Below are 23,640 nucleotides of genomic sequence, written 5' to 3'. Positions count from 1 at the left end.
ACAGAATAATGGATAAACTGTGATATATTCATTTAATGACATACTGTACAGCAATTAAAATGAATGGGCCACTGCTACCAAAATGTTATGGATGAGTTTCACAAACATAATATTGAGTAAAAGAAGCCAGGCACAAAATAATGCCTGTTCTAAGGTTCCTTTATACAAAGTTTTAAAGCAGATAAAACCAGTCTATAGTGTTAGATAGAGGTTACCTTTTGGAAAGGAGGGTAGAGTAGCAGAGGAGATAAGAAGGGGGCTTCTGGGATACCTGTAATAATTTAATTCTTTTTTTTCAAGTACAAAAGCAAATATCTATTTAATAATGATTTAATTCTTGATCTGGGTGGTGGTTTCATAGATATATTCACTGCTTCATGATTTGTTGATCTGTACACTTAAGCTCTGTGCACTTTCTCATATGTCATTTAAAATATATATAACCTCAGGAGAAGGGAACTGTTTTCAGGTGGGTAACAAATGAAAGGAGGGAAGGGGGTAGGAAAGAAATAAAAATTTTACAAATAGGTGGCTGGGCTAGGGTGGGCTGTGACAAGATTAAATGGATGGGGGGTTTGAATGGAGCAGGACAGAAATTGACTCCAGCCTGATAATGAAATGTTCCCAGATACATCAGCCTTAATTTCCCACCAATCCCCTACCTCCCACTCACAAACCTGATCTTTTCAGACCAGGTCCAAAGTCTCCTGATCTAGCAGCTACTTCTTATCTCCAGGCAAAGAGATCCAGGGTTCAAGCCAAATCTGGGGTTCTAGTAAGAAACTGACATTCCCTCTACTAGGTCTTTATGAAACTTATAGGCCCCTTGATGATACAAACCCCTCAGCAGCTGAGCTGGAATAATCCTAGGTATATTGGATGGGGGCGGGGGAGCAGCCTTGTGTTTATGTATTTGTCAACCTCACCCTTGCCCAAAGGTATTACGCCGTGTGTGTCCTTGATTGTGTGTGTGTGTGTGTGTAGCTCAGAAGGAGGAAGAGAAGGTAAATGGCCCCGAAACTAGTGCTGGGTTCTCTCCCAGGGCACATCTCTGCTCCAAACCCTATCCCGGGGTCTGGAGTCAAGCTCCAATGCCCTCTGAGCCACTTCCCGGGAGGAAAAGGGCAGGAAGGAACCGGTGGTCACGGCTTCCACTGGCAAAAGGGAAAAACCTGGTGGTGGGAGTTCCTTTATGGGGGAGGTCACACACCCTGCACAAAAACATCCCAAAGAGAGCTGGTCCTGAGCTTGCGTGGGAGCGGCGGGGATACCCCAGGGAGGATGTGGCAAGAGGCGATCATGGGAACACCCCTCTTTGATCCCACAAGGTGCGTCAGGGAAAGTTGGATTTCATTTGGCGCGGGATGCAGACCTCTCTCCCCGAGCTGCCACCAGGATCCGTGGGTCAAAGGAAGCCAGGGTCCCCTCCGCCCCTACCTCAGGTGATGAGCGCAGGACCCCAGCCGCGGGTCTGACCTCTTTTCCCTCCCTCCCCGCCAATCCCCACCCCTTTCAAGGCTGGGACTTTATTAAGGCGGATTGCGTAGAGCTGAGCCATTTGCTCCGAGGAACGCGAAATCTGGCGGAAACGCCGAGCGGCGGCCCAACAGGAGAGAAGCCGAGTCCAAGAGCAAGGTAGGGACGGTTCTCCCCGGGTCTTGTGCGCGAGGATGGAGCACGGGTAAGACTGCTTGAGCCCGCGGGGTCAGAGCTGGGTGGACGTTTGTCCGTATTCTCGAAGGCCAGAAGCGTGTCGGAGACATTCATGATGCGAGAGCAGAAAGGCATTGGCGCACAGGCTTTTAAAGGACTAGCGAAGCTGCCAGCGCGGCGGAGCTGGCCCGAGGGAGGGGACACTGCGCCGCGAGCGATGGGCAGCGGGACTCGCTGGCCACTGGCCGATGGGCGTTTGGACCCACGAGCTCCGGGTGCCGAGAGCCGGCTCCCAATTCCCGTCACTCGGCGCAGCGCGTTTCCCGGGCGCCCCGCCTCTCGGGCACAGGGCGGAGGAAAGGGGCCGGAGCCAGGCCGCACCCGCCCTCCCGCCCCCAGCCTCCGATTGGCTGTTGCAGTTGTCCGTCGAGAATCTATTTTTGATGGAGGGGGGGTGCCACCCAGTCTGCCCCAGATCACGTTTGCCACCAGCAACCAACCAGTCGCGCCCAAGCAGCGGGGAAGAAGCGATTGGGGGCGAGTGAGCTCGGCCCCAGAGGCCCCTGCCCGGGTCCCCACCCCCGCCCCGGGCCGGTATATCCTGCCCTCCCCGGCCACCCACCCCTCGTGGAAGCCGAGCGGCGGCCTCGCTGTAACGCGGTGGCGAAATGTAGCGAGCCGGGTGTCGCGGCTGGACGCTCGCCTTGGCTGGGGGCTTGGGGAGTGGGGCACGCCGAGAAGGACCGCCGAGGAGGAGGAGGAGTGATGAGAAGAGGGGGTACCCAGCACCCCCCGAGACCACGGGCCCCTGCTGCCACACGCCAGCCGCCCCCCTTCCTCCCACGCGAGGGGCAGGTCAGTCTTGTAGGGTCTTGGGCCGGAGGGAGGGGGGATGTGAGTGGCGGAGGGCGGGAGTCCTGGCGCGCTGCGCATTTGCTGAGTCTGAGTCGGGGAGAGGCGCAGGAAGGCCACCCAGTTAGTTCTCCGCCCTCCCTGGGTTTGGGGATACTAAAACGGGTCTTTTTTTTTTTTATTATTGGTCCCCTCCTTCTAGGCGTACTGGTTCACTTGTGCTTCTTTAATTGCAGGGCCTTAGGCCCATCTGAAGTCTCTTAACTGGAAGGAGTACCGTGAGGGGCTTCCTTTCTTGCGAGCCCCCTTTCAGGTTAGGTTGCCTGGGGGAAAGGTGGGACCAGAGAAGGGGAGGTCGGGGTATAGCAGATTCAGAAACTTTTCTGGCAAAAGGACAGTGGACTCTCTTGCTCAGAGTTCTCCTCCTGAATCTCCAGTGGGAGATTTGGAAAGAACCGGGGATACTGTGTTTAATGAGTTTGTGAAAGGGCGTCCTGTTAGATGACAGAGTTGATAGAAAGAGGTGACAGTTTCCCTAGGCCAGTTACTGGGGTTTGTTCCAGCCTTTCCCAAACTAGAGTTGACTAATTGTGTATGTTTGGAATATTTGTTCATCCTACCTGGGGAAGTTCTCTTTCTTCTTCACTTGTAAGAATTCTGTTAAAATGGGATGGGGAGGGGGTGGGGGCCCAGGCCTGGAAATTCTTGCAGGCAAAAAAAGTGGGGCCATTCCAGCTAAAGAGACATGCTTGGGTTTAGGCGCAAGTGCATATCAGTTTAGGCTGCTGTGGTTTCTTGTTTTTGTTTTTTTAAGAGTTCCACTAAACCCAACTCTAAGTAACTCAGGGGAACAGGGTGAGCCTATGGAACCGAAAGTGTGGGTTTATAATCCATAGTTTTCCCCTCTTTCCCTTTAAACTGAAATGACTCCCTCATCCCTATCTGACAAGCTCACAGGGCTAAGAACAGAGGGAGAGAAAAGGAGACAGAGTCCTGGACCAGAGTCAGTGTCTGAGCTTTTGTAACACTGTTGATTCTCAAGGGCAGGCGTGGGTAGGCCTCTGGCTCTTGGCCTTTGTCTGGCAGGCTTGCCCCACTGCATGGCAAGTCCTCCTGGAATCTTTTCTCAGGGCTAGGACGTTAGGGGGCTTGGAGGCACTTGCTCCATGATCAGATTCTCCCAGTTTATTTGCCCTGTGCCGGCATGCTGCTGTTATCTTGTGATTATAAACAACCACCTTCTACAGGACGGTGGCTGGGTGGCAGGGAGTTTGTGACTAAATTTGTCGCTGATCCCACCGGAAGACCACACTCAAATAAATGATCCTGGGTTCTTAGTGGGCATTCAGAAGGGATCTCCCTGAGGACGTCCCTGCTCACCCCCGGGTGAAGAAGACAGTGCCGAAGTCAAAGTCAGGCCTCTTCCCAGTCCCAGGTGGTCAGATTTCATTGTTGACATCGGTGGTGAATCCTGTGGGGCCGTGGGGTCGCTGACCAGAAGCTTGGTGGGGACTGCATCTGCAGGGCCTCCAGCTGTGACAGTGCAGGATAAGGCGATTAAGGTGGACAGAGAGAGGGAAATAGCGAACCCCTTATGTCTGCCTTCAGGGAGAATACTTAGCTGTGTGAGCTGTGCTTGACTGCACCGTAACATTCTCTTTTTCTTTTCCTCCTCCTTCCCACATAAGGTGTTCTGCGCAGGTTCCTTTGACTTTGAGGACCACGGATTTGGGGCGGTACAAGGTCTTCCCAGGAAGGGAGACGTCTGGAAGAAGGAGGAAAGACGGCAGACCCTGCTCTGGGACCAGCAGAGCCTGAGAAGCTGCAGGAGGCTGAAGGACCCCAGCAAGAGGAGTCGGACGGAGCCCCAGCCCCAGGCTAAGCCTGGGTTCTGAAAGAGTTCTATTCAAGTTACTTTTCATGAAAGGTTCAGAGGGGTATCCCAGACTTGGCTGGGCTCTTCTACTCTGGATGTCCCTGCTTTGAGAATCCTGCCCCTGAGAACCAAAGATAAGAGGCCAGATAAATTTCCTCCAAGCACTTTGCTGGCCGGCTGGAGTCAGGCATCTGCACCCCTAGTGGCTGGCCGCTGCGTCTGGTAAGGAGTTTCTTGTTTCCTTCCAGCTTGCAGCTTCAGTGCTTGATGGGGCTGCCTGTTGGTGGATCAGTTTTTGCAGCGCCTGGTGGGATCCGAGAGCCGTGGGAAGAGGTCCCGCGGCACCCAAGCCTGGGCTCACCCCAAGACTAAGTTCTCTCCCAAATTAGAGAGGGAGAGAGAAAGAGAACGAAAAAAGAGAAGAAAGTTCCCCCTTCCCTCCTCCTTACCCGTCATGTCCTCCAAGCCGGAGCCAAAGGACGTCCACCAGCTGAACGGGACCGGCCCCTCTCCTTCGCCCTGCTCTTCAGATGGCCCTGGGCGCGAGCCCTTGGCTGGGACCTCAGAGTTCCTGGGGACTGACGAGGCTGGGGTAGAGGTGGTAGTGATTGAGTCTCGAGCCAACGCCAAGGGGGTTCGGGAGGAGGACGCTCTGCTGGAGAACGGGAGCCAGAGCAATGAAAGTGACGACGTCAGCACAGACCGCGGCCCCGCACCACCCTCCCCGCTCAAGGAGACCTCCTTTTCCATCGGGCTGCAAGTGCTGTTTCCCTTCCTCCTGGCAGGCTTTGGGACGGTGGCTGCCGGCATGGTGCTGGACATTGTGCAGGTAGGACCTGCGTGGGGCAGCTCTGGTGAACACGGGCCCGCCTTTTCCTACAGGGCAGTGATGACTCTTGGAGCGTTCTCTCCAGCCCCAGCCCCTTAGTCAGAAGCTGCTGCTGCTTCCTAGAATACTGTTTCCCTTTGGATTGTGTCCTCCCTTTCTTCTTGGTCGAGTTTCTTTCTACAGAAGCCTGGAGGAAGCCGAATAGCCCCGGGGAAGTGGTCAGGACAGTATTGCTTAATTGAAGCAAAATTGTTTCCAGAGACCAGGCTTGGAAAAGGAGAGAAGTAACAGGGTTATTCCTTGCCCTCCCTCCTGGGCATTCCTGCTGGGCCCAGGTTTCTTCTGCATGCCTTCTTTATGCTCACTTGGGGTTTCAAGGATACCCATGGTCAAAAGTTCCGTTTCAAGCATCCCTTCTATCACCCTGCTGGGCAGGAATTTATCTGGCTGCCAAGAGGGTCTCAGATTAAGTGGGAAGGCTCTTAAAGGCATTCTTTGTTGCTTATCCGCCTGTAACCTTGGTATGATCTCCTTGGGAGTTGGGGGTGGGCACAGGCTGTCTCATCCATGATTTGGGAGTTTACCATAAGGAGGCCTAAAAGTACTAATTATGTGGGGTAAATTGGGACAAAATGTAACCAGACCTGGATAGAACTGTCTCCTTTACTCATCACTGTTTTTATGAACCTGCCCTGAGCAAGAGGGTTTTTTGTAATTTTACTGGTAGAATTAAGAATAAAAATTGTCGGGACCTGAAAATTGAGAGCCAGAGAATGTGCTGTGTTAGTATGTGGGTCAGGACTTACCCAGAACAACAGGACCGAGATAGTTAAAGTCATGTTTCCAAGCAAAAGTTTTTGGAGTATAGTAAGACATGCAGAGCTTTCTGAGGGGGCTGGGATTATCTAAGTTAATTAGCAGGGTGTATCAAATTCCTGCCAAGTACCAGCTCTGTTCTAGGAACTTAGAGAAATACAGAGGCAAGAGGAGATCTAGCCTTTGCCCTTTGGAATCTCCTAATGAGTCCCTGACCATGACATCTCCCAGGATAGGTGGAGCTCAGGGTCACCTCCTCTGTGTCAAGCCAAACCTACAGACGGTACATGTAGTAATGTGGGGAAGGGTCTTCCCTTCCCATGCTGAAGGGTCTCACCATGCCCAGATCCCAGGGGCACGGAGGGGGACTGGTATCAAGGGCTTCCTTCAGCAGTGTCCCCTTGAATCACTTTGACTTGGGCTCTTCAGGAGAACCCTGTGCTATGCTGTGCCTTTGGTTGCTTATGAAGATGGTATTTATGGTGTGCCTGGTGATGCCTCCTCTCCCCTAACCTGCCATCCTGAGGACTGTTTCTGCGTGGAGGTTAGGAAAGCCAGCCTGGAGCTGGAAAGGTGGGCTTTGGGTTCCCCCTTCCAGTGGCTGCCCCTCCTCCTGAAGCATTTGAGTGGAGCTGGTGAAAGGAGGAGAAATGGGTCTGGGTAGCAGTTTCTTCACCTCCCCTGTCCCTTTCCTGCAGCCTTGGTTCTCATGCTTAGAGTTTTTGAGTTCTGGTTGGTGCCTGCAAAGGTGTCCCTGAGACACCGGGAGAAAGTCTTGTTTTCTAGACAAGAATATGGTGCTGGTGAATATGTGTTGGACTGTTCTGTGTGCCTGTGAGGTAGGAATATTAGTTATCTCCATTTTGTACAGAGGTTTTGAACCTATAGTTTAGAGTGATTAGGTGATTTCTCCCTGGCCGTCTGACTGCAGAGCCTGTGTTGTTAACTTCTGTAGCCTTCACCATGACCGTGGCTCACCTGTCAGCTGAAGACTCTAGAATGAATCTCTCTCTTGACTTCCCCACCCAAAACAGGGTGGACTGGATTCTATAACAATTGAAGTTATCTTTTAAAGTGAGTGGGCACAAAAGGTCTTAAAGCTTGTGGGGAGGGAGTGTCCCTACTCCACCCCAGATGCATGCACGTGCACACACACACACACACACACACACACACACTCCTAGGATTCTAGAACTGGAAAAACCCTCTGACGTCTTGCCCCAAGGAACCTGAGACATTGAGAAGCCTAGGTAGGGAAAGTTTGGGCCAACATCTGCCCTCAGTGTGGTACCTAAGCCCACCCCAGAGCTAGGGTCCAGTAAGTGTGAATAATAATGGCTGGCTTGTCCCTGTCCCCTCCTTCCCCAGCCTGTCTGCTGCAGCTGGGCTGGAGTAGGCTTGTAGATAGCTGCAGTGACATCACAGGAGGGTACAGAAGGGCTAGGACATGGAACCACGGGGAGATTCTTATTCCACATCCAGGGGAGCAAGTGGGGTGACTTATGACCGTGACCAGGAGGAGCAGAACAGTTCCTAAGGATGCACACCTGTGTACCTAAGATGCCTCCAATGAACCAGAGATTCTGGAGGATCCCTAGAGTCTAGGATTGTCTGGAAGAGTCAGCTGGAGAGCATCCCCAGTGTCTTGGAGCAACTGACTAGAAGTCTGGGTTGGCCTTAGTTCAGATGTGTCCTTGGTCTTACCCTCAGCATTTCCCATGACTACTGCAGTCTTTTCCTGGGCCACCATTTCCGTCTCTTCTTATCTACTCTCCTCTCCACTCAACGTACATAGCCAACCACTGAAGGGAGATAACAGGCAGGCGTACTGGCCAAAAATAGGAGAAAGATAAATGGTCGGTGATCCACTCCAATTCCCCCAGCATGGCTAAACGTCTGTTCCTGTGGCCTTTGAGGGAAAGCAGGATTGGAATCTAAAGGATTGGGCTTTGGGAGCTCCGATGCTGCAGATGCTTTCTGCCCCTCCCCTAATTTGGTTCCAAGTTGCTGCAGGCCCTCTCCTTTTTTCCTCCCTGCCTCAGTGAGGGGTAGGGGTGCCAGGAGGTGGTCTGCAGACCTTCACTGGAACTCCCAGCCATGTTAAGACAGATGCAGCACCCAGGTCTTTATTTTAACTTGCTATTCACTTGCTAAGCATCCCTAGGAAAGAAGATTCCCTCCCCAAATTCATACCCCTCTGCTTCTCTGCCCTTTTGTCCAAAAAGGCGAAGGAGGGAGGCAAGTGTGGGGTTTGAGGAAGTAGAGTAGGAAAGGAGCATTCTTCTCATGTATGGCCTACTCTTGTAGCCCTGGATCCCTGGGAAGGAAGCTCACATGGTCTCATTTGGGTATCCCATCCATATCCCATGCTTCTGCTCCTCCTTGCTGTCAGAGACCTGTAATTATTTTTTTATTTTTTTATTGCGAAATATAACATATATACAAAAAAGCAATAAATTTTCAAGTACATTTTAACAAGTAGTTATAGAACAGATTTTAATGTTTAGAGTGGGTTACATTTCCACGATTTATTGTTTTTTCTTCTAGCTGTTCCAAGACACTGGAGATCAAACAAAATATCAATATAATGATTCAGCATCATACTCATTTGTTAAATCCTGTCCTCTCTATTATACTCCTTCCCTTTTTTTTCTTTTTTGTGAAAAATACATATACACGAAAAGGCAATAAATTTCAAAGTCCATTGCAACAATTAATTGTAGGACAGATTTCAGAGTTTGGTATGGGTTACAATTCCACGATTTTAGTTTTTTATTTCTAGCTGCTCTAAGGTACTGGGGACTAGAAGAGATATCAATATAATGATTCAGCACTCATACTCACTTGTTAAACCCCACCTTCTCTGTATAACTCCACCATCACCTTTGATCTTTCTCCCACTCTTTAGGGGTATTTGGACTATGCCCATTCTAACTTTTTCATGTTGGCAGGGGCTGTTGATAATATGGAATAGGGAGATGGAACTAGTTGATGTTCTGGAAAGGCAGGTCCCTCTGCATTTTGGGAGACATGTATTCTTTTCTCTCGCTGTCTCCAACCCTTTCTAGCCAGGTGTTGCCCTAAGGCCCTTCTCCTCGGACACCTAGAAGATACTATGGTGAGAAGACTCCAGTAGGTGAAGGCTGGGGTTACTCTAATCTGAGCTCTGTCCCCGCCCGCAAATGTCAACCCCAGCCCAGCTTCCCAGATTCTCCTGCAGCCTAGTGCTTAGAGGTTGTACCTGGGGATTTCAGTCTTCTTAAGGTCTTGATTCCATTTCTTCCTGGAGCGGAAGAAGACTAGGCTGGAGCACTTGAGGGCAGTCAGGGTCAGTATGTGAGCTCAGGGGTGAAGGGGGCTGGCCAGAGGTAGTGAGGGATTGGAAGAGGCAGGTCAGAAGGACAGGAAGGAGTTCCAGCAGGGGACCCGAGGTGCAAGGCGTATGGCGACTGCTCTGCAGCAGGATTGTTTCTGAGCAATTTCCTCCCTCACCCCCAGACTATCGGGGGCCAGGAGCCCCTCCCCAAGGATGGAGAAAGCAGAAGAGAAGCTGTATTTCCAAGAAACAGTGAGAATCCACAGCCGCCCCCTCCCCTAGGCTGGGCAGCAATTCCTGGAACATGACCTTTTCCATCCCCAGCAGAGCAGGAAGGTGTGGGTGGCAGCTCAGAGGGTGGGTTTGACCCCACCAGGCTGAGCAGGATGGGCCTGGCTTAGGCCAGACGAGGAAGAAGAGGTCTCACTGTCTGTCCCTGCTGCGTTCAACCCACGCGTCAGCCTCAGGGCCACCCTGCTTTCTGGTCTGTTTCCACCTCACCAACCTCCCAGTATCGCTTCCCAGCATCCTGAGCGTGTTGGGGACGTGCGAGCGGATGTGTGTGTCGCCTGTGCCTGGGATTTTGTGGGTGAAGAAAGTGTGTGTATAGGAATTGGCTGCTGTGGTCTGTGGGCCAACTCAGGGTGTCAGCTGGGCTGGAGGCAGGCAGTGTGGGGTTCCGGAACTGAGGTGTCAGGGTTGGGAGGACTGTGGATAGGGGCTGCTATTGGGGCTGCTTGTTGCCCATGGCTCTCCCGTCTTGCCTGTGTGTCCCAGATCCCATCACTATAAAACCCCACACCTTCTTGGTCCTTCATAGTATGTGTGCTAGCGGGTGGAGGGAATCGGGCGTCTTTATAGTAGCAGCCAGAGGAGCTTAGCTGAGCTTTATACTTTTTTTCCTTAAATAAAGTCCACAGTCAACCACCTCATCAGGGGCAGGCAGAAGAGGGGAATGCTTTCTCTTTTTGGAGCTGCTTGTCCAGTTTGGATGAAGAAGGAGAGTGAGGCCGTGACTGCAGGGAGCTGAAATCCCAGCGGTATGTCCAAGAGCAGCGTCCCTAAGTTCCTCCTGGACAGATGAGGTGGCTCGTGTACCCCTTCCCTCACTGGGGGCTGCTTTCCTCAGGGGATCCTGTGGGCAAGAAGGGATTCCCACCCCTCGCGCTTGAGCTCTTCTCGTGGGTGCCGTGAGCGCACAGCTGCTGTCGCTGAGGGGGCGGTGGGAGGCCCTCCTCCTGCTTGGACCTCGGAGAGGGGCTTACTGAAGCTGACGCCAGGCCCTGATGAAATGAGCCCTTCTCCTTACTCCCCACCACCAGCCAGAAGAATGGAAAAGAGGGGTCCTCGCCTTCTAGCTTGCTGCCACCCTCCCGTGTTCAGCCTCCCGTGGTCCTAGGCTCACCCCCCCAGCCGCCCCTCAGTGCCCTTGCTCTCCTGTAATAGAGCGTCAGGCATGGTACTGCCTTTAGAGACCAACTCATCTGGCCCCTGGATTGCACATTTTACAGCAGGAAATTGAGGTTCTTATAACTTGGCTAAGTTCCCCACCTCATCTGTGTGGGGACTGCACCATAAGGAGAGAGCACGAGGCCCCTCAGAGTCTCAGCCAGTGCTCTCTCCCCTTCCAGCACTTTGCCTCCCTGACCAGGAAACCCTAACCAAACTCCATACCTGTCGCCCAGCCCGCTGCCCCTTCTCCCTCTCCACACCTGGAGACTCTCCAATTCTCCAGTCACGGTCCAGGACGGGGGCTCGAACCCAGCCTTTTTTGCAAGTCCTCAGTTTCCATTTTCACTGAAGTGGCTTTCTAAATAACCCATCCTGGATTCTACAGTGTTCCCTTTCAGCTCTCTGAACCTGTTTCCTTGTTTATAAACTGGGGAGAAATAGCCCTTACTTATAGGGTTGTTGAGAAGATGAAATGAGAAAATACATTAAAAGCACTTAGCCTAGCCCATTCTCAGTACTTAGTGAAGAAACTGGGTACACCAGCTTCTCCTAGCTGAGAGATTGGGGAAGGTTGTATTGGCAAGGGTGCAGAACTGGAATAAAAAGCCTTTTGCAAACCAGAATTCAGAAGTTTGGGGGCCCCAGCCATAACTCAGAGCCTATTCAAGAGAGCTGCTGTGGCTAAGACCCAGAGCCCTTAGAGATAGCAACCTAAAAACTCTCTAATCAGCTCAGCCCCAGCCCTGTGGAGTCCAGCTCTCAACAGCTGAGACAACACCACCCAAGGTTGAGGCCACAGAGAAAATGGACTAAAGGCAAAGGGTTTGGGTATTGCGGTTTGAGGGGGGACTGCAAAGGAATTGTGGGGTATAAGCCAGCCTGGAGAGGCTCAGCTGGGCAAATCCTCACCACCCTCTCCCCTGACTCCAGGGAAGCAGGCAAAGGACATGGAGCCAGGCTAGGGGTCTGAAAGAGCCCCTCTATATCTCCTTTGCTCTGGGTAGCAGGAAGGGGGCCTGTATTGTTTAGAGAACCATGGAATTGGTTTGGTTCCAGGGTTCTTGGAGGAAAGGCAACTGGCGTGCTCACTCCTGCTGATTCCATTTCCTCCTCAAGTCCCTGATCTCAGACAATCTTTTTAACCTCAACACCAGCCCTTCTGGGCACTGAAATTCCTGGGTTCTGTTTTCACCTTGTAGCACTGGGAAGTCTTCCAGAAGGTGACAGAGGTCTTCATCCTGGTGCCTGCGCTGCTGGGGCTCAAGGGGAACCTGGAAATGACCCTGGCATCGAGGCTGTCCACTGCAGTAAGTGTCCTCGTTGGGAGGGGGGTAGCACCGAGCCAGACGTGGAGCTGACTTCAGGCCTTTCTCTGCTTCCCAGACCTGTAACGTGGGGCTGTGTGGGAAGGGAGGACCTGGCTAGGTAGGTGTGGGGAGATCCCAGGCTGGATGTCCTGCTCCAGAGAAGAGGCTTTCTGCCCAAAGTGATTCCCAGGCTCAGTTTCTGAATGTCCCAGGCATCCCTGGACTCTTGCCCCATCCCCTGCTTCTCCACCTACCTCGTGACTGTTTGTGCAGCTTTGACAGGCGGGCATCATGCTGGTCCCTCCACCCGCACAGATGGGGGCCTCCTCTGATCTCCAGCCCCACTCTGCAGCTGAGCAGGAGCAGAGCCAGACCTTCCCCCCCCACCACCCCATTCCCTTCCCTCTCCCCCATGGCAGCTTGCTCTTCTTTTGGGGAGGAGACAAGGAGGAGGCAGGTGCTCATCACTCCCACCTGCCCCCATAGATGAGCTGTGAGGCTTCTGGCACAGAACCAGATACAGGTCCATGCGGTGGGAGGCAGGGAACAATAAAACTTGGGAGGCCAGGGGAATCAGGTGGCAGGGATATCTGCATGGCCAAGAGTCTAGAGAAAGTGATAGACGTGGCCACCAGGCTAACCTACCCTAACTTGCCGCTACTCCTAGCCTGTGCCTCTTCATTCCTCCCTAAACTTTTGTGCAGCTTCAGTCCCCCACCAGCAGCTGACCTTGCCTTCCCCAGGATAGCAAGCTGGCTGCAGAGCCAGGGATTGGTTCATTCTGACCCAGGCAGAATGGGCTGCCTAGACAAGCAGGGCAGAGGAAGGAATCTGCCTCTGCTCAGTGGGTATTCCGAGAGGAGGAGGAGAGAAAAGAAGGCTGCCTTGAGATCCCCCTTCTTGCCCCCAGCTGCAGGACCTCAAGGTTTTTGCTCCTTTCCTTTCATTCCAGAACCCCTGGTCCTGTTTCCCTTACCCTGGAGGTTATATCTTAGTCCCAGAGTCCCATGCCAAATGCCTTGCCTCCTGATCCAGGCAGGGGCTTAATGGGTAGAGCATCAGGCCTTCTCTCACCTTCACTCCAGCCCTCTGCTCTCCTTCCTCCAGGCCAACATCGGGCACATGGACACACCCAAAGAGCTCTGGCGGATGATTACTGGGAACATGGCCCTCATCCAGGTGAGAGAGCAGAAGCCAAAGAGGGTGGGCTAAGCTTCTCCCTTAGTCAAAATCTCCAAAAGTTTTAGATCAGCCCCAGCTGGCTCCTGAGTGAAGCTCCAGCATCCTGCTGAGCTGTCTTCTTGCAGAGTAGTTCTAGGACCCAACCAGGTTACCCAGGAAAACAGCTAAGGTGGGAAGGGCTTCTGGGGGCCCAGCATCTCCCATGCCATTCCTCTGCTCCAGTTTGGGTTAGGGGCTTTGATTCTGGCTGTAGAAGAAGATCCTGGCAATAGGAGAGATTCAGAAGTTCTGAATTGTCCTCTACCACTGTTGTCCCATCTTCCCATGAGGCCACACAGATTCTGGACTGGGAGTCTTCCCCCTTGAGGCCCAGGCCTTGACTCTGAACTGAAGTCTCCGGCTCTGTTGAACCTCAACCCAATTCCCAGAAGAGACTCATTCAGCCAATAACATGTACTGGACTCCTGCGGCGTGCACTGCCCAGTACTAGTGTGTGGTGTGAAACTAAATAAATAAAGACATCATCCCAGCCTGCAAGGAATGAACAGTCCAGCTCACAGCCTGCCTCCTGGAGCTGCTGAGGGCCAGAAGAGTTCTGGTTAAGAGCGCAGTGACCTCAGCTAAGAAACTCTTTGCTCCCAGGGCTCTCTGATTTGCCACCCCTCTCCCCAGGTGCAGGCCACGGTGGTGGGCTTCCTGGCTTCCATTGCAGCTGTGGTCTTTGGCTGGATCCCTGACGGCCACTTCAGCATCCCGCACGCCTTCCTGCTCTGTGCCAGCAGTGTGGCTACTGCCTTCATTGCCTCCCTGGTACTGGGTAAGGAGGGGAAGAGTGGGGCCTGGGAGTAAGAGGGAGGGCTACCCCAGAGGTCTCACCTGGCACCTCCCCTCTTCTCTTTTTATCTTTATCTCTTTATCACTTCTCCCCTTGCCCCCCTCCCCTTCCTCACCAGGGATGATCATGATTGGGGTCATCATTGGCTCTCGCAAGATTGGGATCAACCCAGACAATGTGGCCACGCCCATTGCTGCCAGCCTGGGCGACCTCATCACCTTGGCCCTGCTCTCAGGCATCAGCTGGGGACTCTACCTGGAGCAGGGTGAGGCTGAGGCTCCAAGCGTGTGGCCAGGGTGGACTCCTAGGTGGGAGAGATGATAGTCGTTTTGCAAATGTAAGAGGATTTCTTCTACGTTCTTAAGCATTTGGTTTGAACTCAGTTTGTAATCACTCCTGATCTAAGAGGGATAAAGCTTGGTACTGATCTTAAATTCATGCAGACAGTAGGGGTAGAAGTGGGGAAAAGTGTCTGAAGAACATACTCCCACTTGGTTTTATGAACTTTTGCTGCCTTTGGAGGGGTGAGATGGAAAGGGTCATGGAAAGGAACTGAAGGCTTGAGTCTGCTTGCAAAATGAGGAGGGTCCATGGGAGATAGTGAATTCTGGGATCAGAATCAAGATACCTAGAGTCTGGTTTCTGTCCTAATTAGTCCAGTGCCTGGGCAGCTATCTGCCTTGGTTTCTTCCTCTGTAAAAAGGGAAAGACTGGCTCTCTCTACCTCCTGGACTGACAGTGAGGATCAAAGGATATATTTCCGGGCATTCAGTGGTGGTGTGTTTGATCTGTGGGCTTAGCAGGCCAGGGGGAGCTGGGAGTTGGGGTCCCCAGTGCTCACCTCCCCTCTGGTCTCTGTCTCTCTCAGATGGCTGGCGCTACATCTACCCCCTGGTGTGTGCCTTCTTCGTGGCCCTGCTGCCTGTCTGGGTGATGCTGGCCCGGCGGAGCCCAGCCACCAGGGAGGTGTTGTATTCAGGCTGGGAGCCTGTCATCATTGCCATGGCCATCAGCAGGTAGGCTCGAGGCTGGGTGCACACTCCCAGCCTGCCACAGGCTCCCTTCGAAGCCCTGGGGTGAGGGGTTAGGCACACACCCTAGAAATGTCCTCAGGAGTGTGTCAGTCACATATCCTGTTGCAAGTGGCAGAAACCATCTGAAATGGGTTGAACTATACATGAACAATACAACAGAATATATTGGCTTATGCAACTAAAAAGGCACAGCTGGATTCAGGGGCTCAAGTAATCCCTCCCGAGACCCAGCACTCTGTCTCAGCTCTGCTTTTCTTTGTGATGCCTGCAGACAGCTTCTAGTTTACACTGTTCTTGCTCCCATTAGTCCCAGTAGAAAGATTCTTCCCCCCACCAGCTCCACGAAGCCCCAGAGTAGAGTTTCACTGGCTCTGATCGGATCACGTGTCTGTCCCTGAACCCATCACATGACCTTGGGAAAGCAGTGCTCTGCTGAGTGGGCCTGAGACCTGCCCTTCATTAGACGATGTCACTTGAGCCACAGTGCCTATGTTTGAGAAAGGTGGCTCCCAAAGGCAGAGCTCAATGTTGTTAACAGAAGGGGAAATAAAGGCTGAACAGACAGAACAACAGAGGCCCTCATGGGCAGGCAACTCCTCTAACCAACTGGAAGATGAGAGGCTCTTGGGAGCCACTTTTGCCTCTTTTCTTGGCCAAGGCGGGGGGAGCCTGTGCCTGTCACCCAGAGACTGGAGCCAAATCCTTTTGCTGGTCTTTGTGTTATTTTGTCTTTGTGTCTGTGTAGTGTGGGAGGCCTCATCTTGGACAAGACTGTCTCAGACCCCAACTTTGCAGGGATGGCTGTCTTCACGCCTGTGATTAATGGTGAGGTCTTGTCATCAGCTGCCAAGGGGAAACGAGAGGGGCAGGGAAAGAGGATATAAGGGACTGGTTTCTCCATCAGTCAGCGTTCTAGCAGGCTCAGGAGAATCTAGCTCAGAGAGTCTGAGACTTTAATGAAGGGACTGTTCACAGAGCTGAGTTTAAGGACCACAAAGAGATGTTGAGGCATCCAGACATTTGCCACAATGGGAAGCCTCCAAGTCTGAAGGGTCAAGTAAGAGCCCCTCCCCTGCCCCCGACAGGGTTAAACCACCGACAGTAAACAGGGAGAAATCAAGAAAGAAATACCTGCGCTCTCTCCTGCCACCCTCTGATCTCCTAGTGATGCCTCCCATTGAACAAACCCAATTGGAGCAGCCAGCCAAGGAGTTAGTCTGTAGACTGACCATCTGTAGAAGCTAGCCTCCTAGGGCTCAGAGCAGGGCTGAGAAGAACAGGGAATAGCTTGGGGTGTGAGGGGAAACAGTAACATTTCCAGGGAGAGGTATCAAATTCCAGAGTTCAGAGTTCAGACCTGATACTTGAGATTGGTTACTGGGTCTATTCAGAGCATTGGTGGGGCGGGAAGGGACTACCTCCTTCCCCTGGCTGTGGCTGAGTGCAGAAGAGGCATATGCTTTGTACTGGTGGAGAAGTCAGGTTGTCGGGGTCTGCAGATCTTCTTGTGCCCTTCCCAGCACTCTCACGGCCACGGCAGGGGCACACGGGACTGCCGCATCTCCATAGCGGGAGGATGGGAGGAACCTGAAGGGGAGGAGTCTTTGTCTTCCTTCTTAGTGTCTCACTCTTCCTGTGGGGACTGGTGAGTGGATGATGCCCACATAGATCCTAAAGAAGACAGAGGTTGATGCCTCTTCTTATAAAAGACAAAGAACGAGAGGATAATTTCCTCCCCCCATGGCTAAGCCCTTCTGTGTCTCTGCAGGAGTTGGGGGCAATCTGGTGGCAGTCCAGGCCAGCCGCATCTCCACCTTCCTGCACATGAATGGGATGCCCGGGGAGAACTCTGAGCAAGCTCCTCGCCGCTGCCCCAGTCCTTGTACCACCTTCTTTAGCCCTGGTAATGGCAGATTCTCAGACTCCAGAGTTCATTGCAGCCCTGGAGGGAGGAGGGAAGGGCATATACAAAGTTCTCCTGTTGCTGGGCCGTGCCAGGTGTTCTGGAAGGCAGAGCACATGCAGGAAGGGCCCCTTTTGTGGGATGCCCTGGAGGCTGGGGACTGTGGGATGGAGATGTACAGGCAGTCAGCTGTCATGGTCCTGGAGTGTGGTGTGGTCCCTTCTGTCTTGGAAAGGCGTTCTGAGGCCAGGGCTCCACCTTCACGTTCTCCTCTGCCCTCTCTCCCTTGGCCCCCAGATGTGAATTCTCGTTCGGCCCGGGTCCTCTTCCTCCTTGTGGTTCCAGGACACCTCGTGTTCCTCTACACCATCAGCTGTATGCAGGGCGGGCACACCACCCTTACGCTCATCTTCATCATCTTCTACATGACAGCTGCACTGCTCCAGGTATGAACCGGTAGAGGCATGGGAGGGGCCAGGGCTGTCCTGCAGTGATGGAAGAGGAGCCCCAGCCTCAGCCTATTGGACATCCCGCCGCCTCTTCCTGTGTCTGGGCTGCTGAGAAATACCAGACAGATTCCAGAGAATGGGTTTAATTCCAGCAGTGTCACTAACATGCTGTGTGACTTGGGCCCTGTTACATAACCTCTCTGAGCCTCAGTGACGTATTTGTAAATCAAGAGTCATGGACCAAAAGTGATGGCTTTTAGGCAATGCCCTGTGGTTGTGGGGTGCTGAGAAGGGGGACTCTGGGTGCCACCCCCACCTGGCCTGACCACAGAGCTCCATTTAGCTCAGATTTGCATGTTGAGCTTCTTGGAGAGACTTCATTTGAATAAAGTGTCCACAGGTTGAAAGAGTATCTAAACCACTGCACGGAATCATCTGAAAGGTCCTGTTCAGCTTACTATTCTGTACTTCCCTGATACTTTCTCCCTGTTGCATCATTACATTTTTTTTTTAACTTTTTCTTTTGAAATAATTATAGATTCACAGGATGGTGCAAAAAAATATACAGGATATTCCATATACTCCTCAACCTTGTTTTGCCCAATGGTAACATCTGGCATAACTGTAATATGATATCAAAACCAAGACATCTCTATTGGAACAATCTTACAGAGTTTATTCAGATTTTGCCAATTTTATAGACACTCTGTGTGTGTGTGTGTGTGTGTGTGTGTGTGTGTGTGTGTGTGTGATGGTATAGCTCAGTACAACTTCATCACCTGCATTGATTCCTGTAACTACCACCACAATCAAGATGCAGAGTTGTTCCATCACCGCCAGCCTCCCTCCTGCTGCTCCTTTATGGCCACCCCTGCCCTTGCTGTTCCATTTAAATTTTTTGTATTTTTGTTTTTTGAGTTGGTTAAAATAATCATGTGGTTTAACATTTCTAAAGGTTAATAGCATATGCAGTCAAGTCTTCCTTTTTGGCCTGTCCCCTGCCATCCTGTTCTCTTCCTCACAGGACAGTAGTGTTAACGGTTTTTCGTGTGTATTTCAGCTGATGCTATACTTGTATAAACAGACATATATATTTTCCTTACTGTCCCCCACTGCTCTTTTTTTTTAACACAAATGTAGCATGGTATACATGCTGCTCTGTACTTAATTTATCTTAGAGATCATTCCTTGTTAATAATAAATAGAAGAGCATCCTCATGTTTAAAGGCTGTATTATATTCTGTAATACAGATATGTCAAACTTTTATTCAACCCATCACCAACTGATAAGCATTTATCCTCCCATCTCCCTAATTTTAGAAAGATTTCCAAATCTCTGTGTGTTAGGACATCTGGAGAAGGGCTGGGCTTAATTTGTTTCCCTGCAGCAATTACCCGGGTCCCCCGTGTTCCCTCATAAGTGGGGTGAAGGATTGAGCATCTGGTGGGGGAGGGGCAGGTATGTCAGGGGTCTGTGGCTGGAGGTTTACAATTTGTCCCTTGGCCTAGGTTGGGAAGGATAAGCATGGGCTCTATTACCTATTCCTAACACCCTGGAGGAGACTCTGACCCCATCTCTCTTCTCCAGGCTATGAAGGGCCAGAATGTGGCACTTGATCCTCTGTAAACGTTCTCCTGATCCCTGGGCAGCCTCTCAACCACGTGTCCCGGGGCCTGCTAGGGAGGCTGGAATGTGAGAACAGCTGCGGTCATTCCCTTCCGGGGGCACGTCCCAAAGGCCTCCTGGCAGCACTCTTCGTTTGGGACTTTTCTGCAGCTGCTGGAAAGGGTGTGAAGTTATGGGGGGGCTGGCCCTTATCCAGGGCTGGGGCCACGGGAGTACAAGGCAGCTTCGTGCAGGGCAGAGGGGAAAGTGAGTGGTGTGGGATTGACACCTCTGGATTCCTTGGAAAGAGGACACAAGAGCAACCAAGTTCACCTAAAAATAGTATCTCTTTTGGCTCCCGAATTCTACAGGGGACTCTGGTTCCTGCATCTAAGCCTTTATGACGGAATTTTCATGCCACAGTATTTACAAAATGCAGTTAAGAATAAAACCTGCCAAATGACTGTGTCAGAGCTTAACCATTAGAAACTGTTTCATTCTTACATAGATACTGTCGTTTAAGGTATACAGAGTATGTAGAAGACGCAGGATGCCCCACCTCAATACTACAGATCAGGTGTATCTCTAACTGAAAAGTGCACGTGAGTCTTGTGAAAATGCAGTCAAGATTTAGTTGATTGAGAGTGGGGCCTGACATGCTGCATTTCTAAAAAGCTCCCAGCTGTTGTTGATCCTTGGGCCACTAGGAAGGTTCAAATCTAAATTGTTCTTAATTACCTGTCGTAATGAAAAGAAAGCAAGGGCACGGGTAATCCAAATTATAATTTGAACTGGTCGGCATCATCTGTTTTGTGTTTAGCTGACTTCTCTGTTGCTAGGACTAATGTTTAAATAAACGTACATTTTTTTTTAGCCTACAGCAGCAGAGTAGAAGTGGTCAGGAGGAAACCAGCTTGGGATAATCAACTGTACTTAGACAACTGAGTCAGCAGCAGCCTCAAACACTGTCCTTTTTCCTCTCTGCTCCGGGAAAAAATCCCCGTATAGAAAGCTCCCTCCAACCTCCACTCCCCCTGCCAGGCTCCTGGAGAAGCCATCATGGCAGGAATTGGAGTTACCCGAGAATGGAGTGACCCAGAATTACAGGCAAGAGGGCAGTGTTCTGCAACAAGTAGGATTTAAGTTGGGAAGTCCCTTGTCTGGTAAATTTGGGAGCAGACTGCAGTGCTGATATAGGTGACCCAGGTGGTAGCAGCCTTTTCCTTTCTAAAGAGCTCTTATGCCTGCTGTCTGCTCAGGCTGGTCATTGTGGGGTGGAGGGATGTAGAGAGATTGCAGGGGTGCAATGACAAGCTGTCCCCAGCTGAGGATTGCAGGTAGCCAAGCCCTCTGATGCAACAAGAGGGTCTGATCATGCGGCCTCTGGCTCCCCCTGGGGAGACGGATGGCTGCAGGCTGTGCCCTTCTCTCTGCAGGTGCTGATTCTCCTGTACATTGCAGACTGGATGGTGCATTGGATGTGGGGCCGGGGCCTGGACCCAGATAACTTCTCCATCCCATACTTGACCGCTCTGGGGGACCTGCTCGGCACTGGGCTCCTAGCACTCAGCTTCCATGTCCTCTGGCTTATTGGCGACCGAGACACAGACGTCGGGGACTAGCTTGGTCACTCAACCTTCTCCCCACCCCTCTACACTTTCTCTATTCAATTCTTTTCTTTTCCCCTTCCCTTACCCTACCCCCTACTCCCACCTGTTTCTATGACTTCCCTTTGATACTGAATTCTCATTATTTTCAATGGGAATTTTTATACATTGAGCCAAGTGTGTATAGCAAGAATTCAGGAGGGACAGATGGACTGAGATAAGCAGTGCAAGTAGATTTTTGAGACAATCACCAAGTGCTAGTTCGTGGTGGGTGCCTCCAGGTAGGTGGGGGTGGGTGAGGGGGTGAGTCTGTCTGGGATCTGGGGACACTTTGGTTAGCAACCTCGGTCTTGGCCCTAATGAGAAACCCTTTGTGGGTAGGCGCTGTCATTTTTGTTTGTTTGTTTGGGTTTTGTATTTTGTTTTGTTTTCTTCCTTTTTTTGGGGGGGGAGGTGTTAACAGAAAGATAAAGATCCTTTCCCTGTCCCACTCCTACATGCTCCTCCTTTTCTAAAAGTGGACCAACCTCACAGCACTGTGACACAGCTGCTTCTGGCCCCCTATATTCCTAGCCCTATTCCCTGTTCTCCAGGCCGCCTCCTCTCAGGAAGAGTGAGCTGACTATTCATATTGTGGACATGCCTCTTAAACACTACCAGTCCCTTCCTTGGATCTTTTTCCAAGAGATTGTCACATCCAGGAGGAAATGAGTAGGGACCTGGTCTCCCCTGTTGACCCACGTCCTCCCATAGGTTTGCTAACATCCACATCTTCCCTAGGTCCAGAGGACTGATTCTTTGTCCCTGTTCAGCCTTCATTTCTGACAGTCTCTAAGCACTACCTTCCCCCAGAGCTTGCCAGTTGGGGTTCCAAGATCAGGGACCGAGGGTGGGTATGTGGAGTGATCGGGAGGTTGAGGGTAACAGGATTCATTCTGCTGTTTCTCCACACATAATTACGTGTGGTCACCTTGGACTCTGTCACTTTCTGAAATCACTCATTCTGTCATGCCTTGGAGGTCAGTTTTTCCTCCCCCTTGGCTTCTGCCAACAGATATTCATCATTCATTTACTCATTCAACAAATATGCAGCCTCCTCAGGATAAGCTCATCTGAAGGCATGGTCTGAAACATTCAATCAGCAATATTTATTGAGTACCTACTATGTGCTAGGTACTGTGCCAGGCACCAACTAGCCAGTGGTAAGGGAAACAGCACTAACCTAACATTCCCCAGGTTACATAGGTACTGTTCCCCTTTCAGTTTGACAGAGAAGGTTTCCTCTTTACAAGTATTTAAGTCTACTTCACCAAGCCAGGTTCTGCCTCTTTCTTCTTCCTAGATCCCATCTCTGCAATGCTGACCACAGCTAGAGGCTCTAGATCCATTGCTCAACCTGTGTTCCTTTCCCTAAACTACTTTTCCTCCCTTCCCTTCCCTCCATCTCTCTTCATCAGGTACCCAAAAGAGGATTCTGAACCAATAGGCTGGACATTGACCAGCTGCTGCTACTTTTCTCTGCCTGGCACAAGACTGGGGGGAAACTAGGAACTTCTGCCTCTTCCCCACACTACTCTGAACACATCAGAAATCTGCCCACACTCACACCTATACAAATCTGGACATTAGGATGTAGGTTTATTCTAGCCTCTCCATTAGAGGTCTCCCCGTATACCTTCCCCTCTGTAGCCTAAAGGTCCCACCTCCAAGGGAAGGTCTGGGTGACCACCTCCCTCTTACCAGCACAAGGCCTTGACCCAGGAACTTGCCCTCTACCTCCAGAGACTGTCTCTTCTCTCCCTCCGTTTCTGCTCAAGCCACCTTCTGGAGTCATATAACCTTAGCATTGGAAAGATCGTAGAGGTTATCCAGTTGAAGTTGTGTCCAACAGAGTCCATTAACACCAGCCTGGGCTTGTTTCTGCTCTTTCATCTTGTCCTCAACCTCAAAACACGTGCACATAGGCTCTTCTTGTACAGGCACCAAAACCAACTCCTTTGCCCTCGAGTCTGTGGCCTGTGATCTCCGGTCACCCCTGCCCCACTCACACACCCCTTCCTCATCACTGCAGTTCATCCAGGCTGTCCTGGAAGGCTCGGAGCATCCTCCTTTGCCTAAAAAACAGAAAGGTAGGCGTGCCCCAGGCCTAACATAATAGGGCCCCAGGCCCTAGTATGTGAGCAGAAGGGGGATGGTGGGGGTGAAAGGGAAAGGAAATGAAGTTGACTTTAGTGAAAGATTAATTTCTTTTCCCCTGATTGCACAAACTGCATGTACTTTTGGCCTGGCTGCAAGGAGGGATATTGGCTTACTCTTGTATCCTTAAAAAGTTACAAAACTGTGTCTTAAGAGAATTATTTATAGTTACTATAACTGAATTGACATATGTCGACTTAACTGATAAATTATATTTGGTAAAATAAAGAGGTCGTTTATTTAGGTGCTTGGTGGTTTGTGTGTGTCTCATCAAAATGTGTTTCAGCTGTTGTTTGGGGCCTTGTCTGCAGTCCCATCCCATCCGTGTTCAGAGGGGGCCAGTGTTTGACAAGAAATGAGACGACAGAGATTGTGTGATAGAAAACACACAATGGTGATTTATTACGAAGCAATAATTGGTACTGCAGGACGAGCAAAGAGGCCAACTGTAGAATTCTTAGTTTACACTTAGCTTGGCTGGGTCATTGAACTGAGGGGTGTGAGCATCTAAGAGTCAAGATTCCTTCCTTCCAGGGACTTATAATTTGTTTGAGTTGAATTAATAGCATTAAAATGATAATCACTATTATTTGTTTACCACATGCCTTCACTTTGTTAAACCCTGTTAGCCCTTGTGGTAGTTTGGAGGCTGGATGTACCCCAGAAAGGATCGTGTTCCTTTACTCCAGTCCTGTGGGTGTAGATCTTTTAATTAGGTTATTTCAGT

The 23,640-nt window shown here is 51.2% G+C and overlaps 1 protein-coding gene across 2 annotated transcripts; it reads left to right on the top strand.

Moving 5' to 3' along the window:
- The first annotated feature begins 1,363 nt into the window (after positions 1-1,363).
- On the top strand, positions 1,364-23,156 carry SLC41A1 (solute carrier family 41 member 1). Of its 2 annotated transcripts, none has more exons than XM_077157580.1 (11): positions 1,364-1,635; positions 4,194-5,210; positions 11,994-12,101; positions 13,209-13,280; positions 13,956-14,100; positions 14,237-14,383; positions 14,987-15,134; positions 15,898-15,977; positions 16,921-17,055; positions 17,353-17,501; positions 20,547-23,156. In XM_077157580.1, the coding sequence occupies exons 2-11, from the start codon at positions 4,836-4,838 to the stop codon at positions 20,730-20,732; spliced, it is 1,545 nt and encodes a 514-aa protein (XP_077013695.1). In that variant the 5' UTR covers positions 1,364-1,635; positions 4,194-4,835; the 3' UTR covers positions 20,733-23,156. The 2 variants fall into 2 exon arrangements, with proteins under 2 accessions (XP_077013695.1, XP_077013696.1); XM_077157581.1 differs by lacking the exon at positions 1,364-1,635 and adding an exon at positions 2,118-2,508.
- The last annotated feature ends 484 nt before the right edge of the window (positions 23,157-23,640 follow it).

This window comes from Tamandua tetradactyla, chromosome 4 (genome assembly GCF_023851605.1).
Source record: "Tamandua tetradactyla isolate mTamTet1 chromosome 4, mTamTet1.pri, whole genome shotgun sequence".
NCBI classification, from domain to species: domain Eukaryota; kingdom Metazoa; phylum Chordata; class Mammalia; order Pilosa; family Myrmecophagidae; genus Tamandua; species Tamandua tetradactyla.
The sequence above is the reverse complement of the archived record's forward strand: the minus strand, read 5'-3'. Positions and strand labels throughout refer to the sequence as shown.

Bases quoted from the DNA above. Each gene is read 5' to 3' on its own strand.
- SLC41A1 (XM_077157580.1), top strand. From the start codon at position 4,836: ATGTCCTCCAAGCCGGAGCCAAAGGACGTCCACCAGCTGAACGGGACC. The intron at 15,135-15,897 runs GTAGGCTCGAGG...GTGTCTGTGTAG, and splicing joins ATTGCCATGGCCATCAGCAG to TGTGGGAGGCCTCATCTTGG. The intron at 17,056-17,352 runs GTAATGGCAGAT...CTTGGCCCCCAG, and splicing joins TACCACCTTCTTTAGCCCTG to ATGTGAATTCTCGTTCGGCC.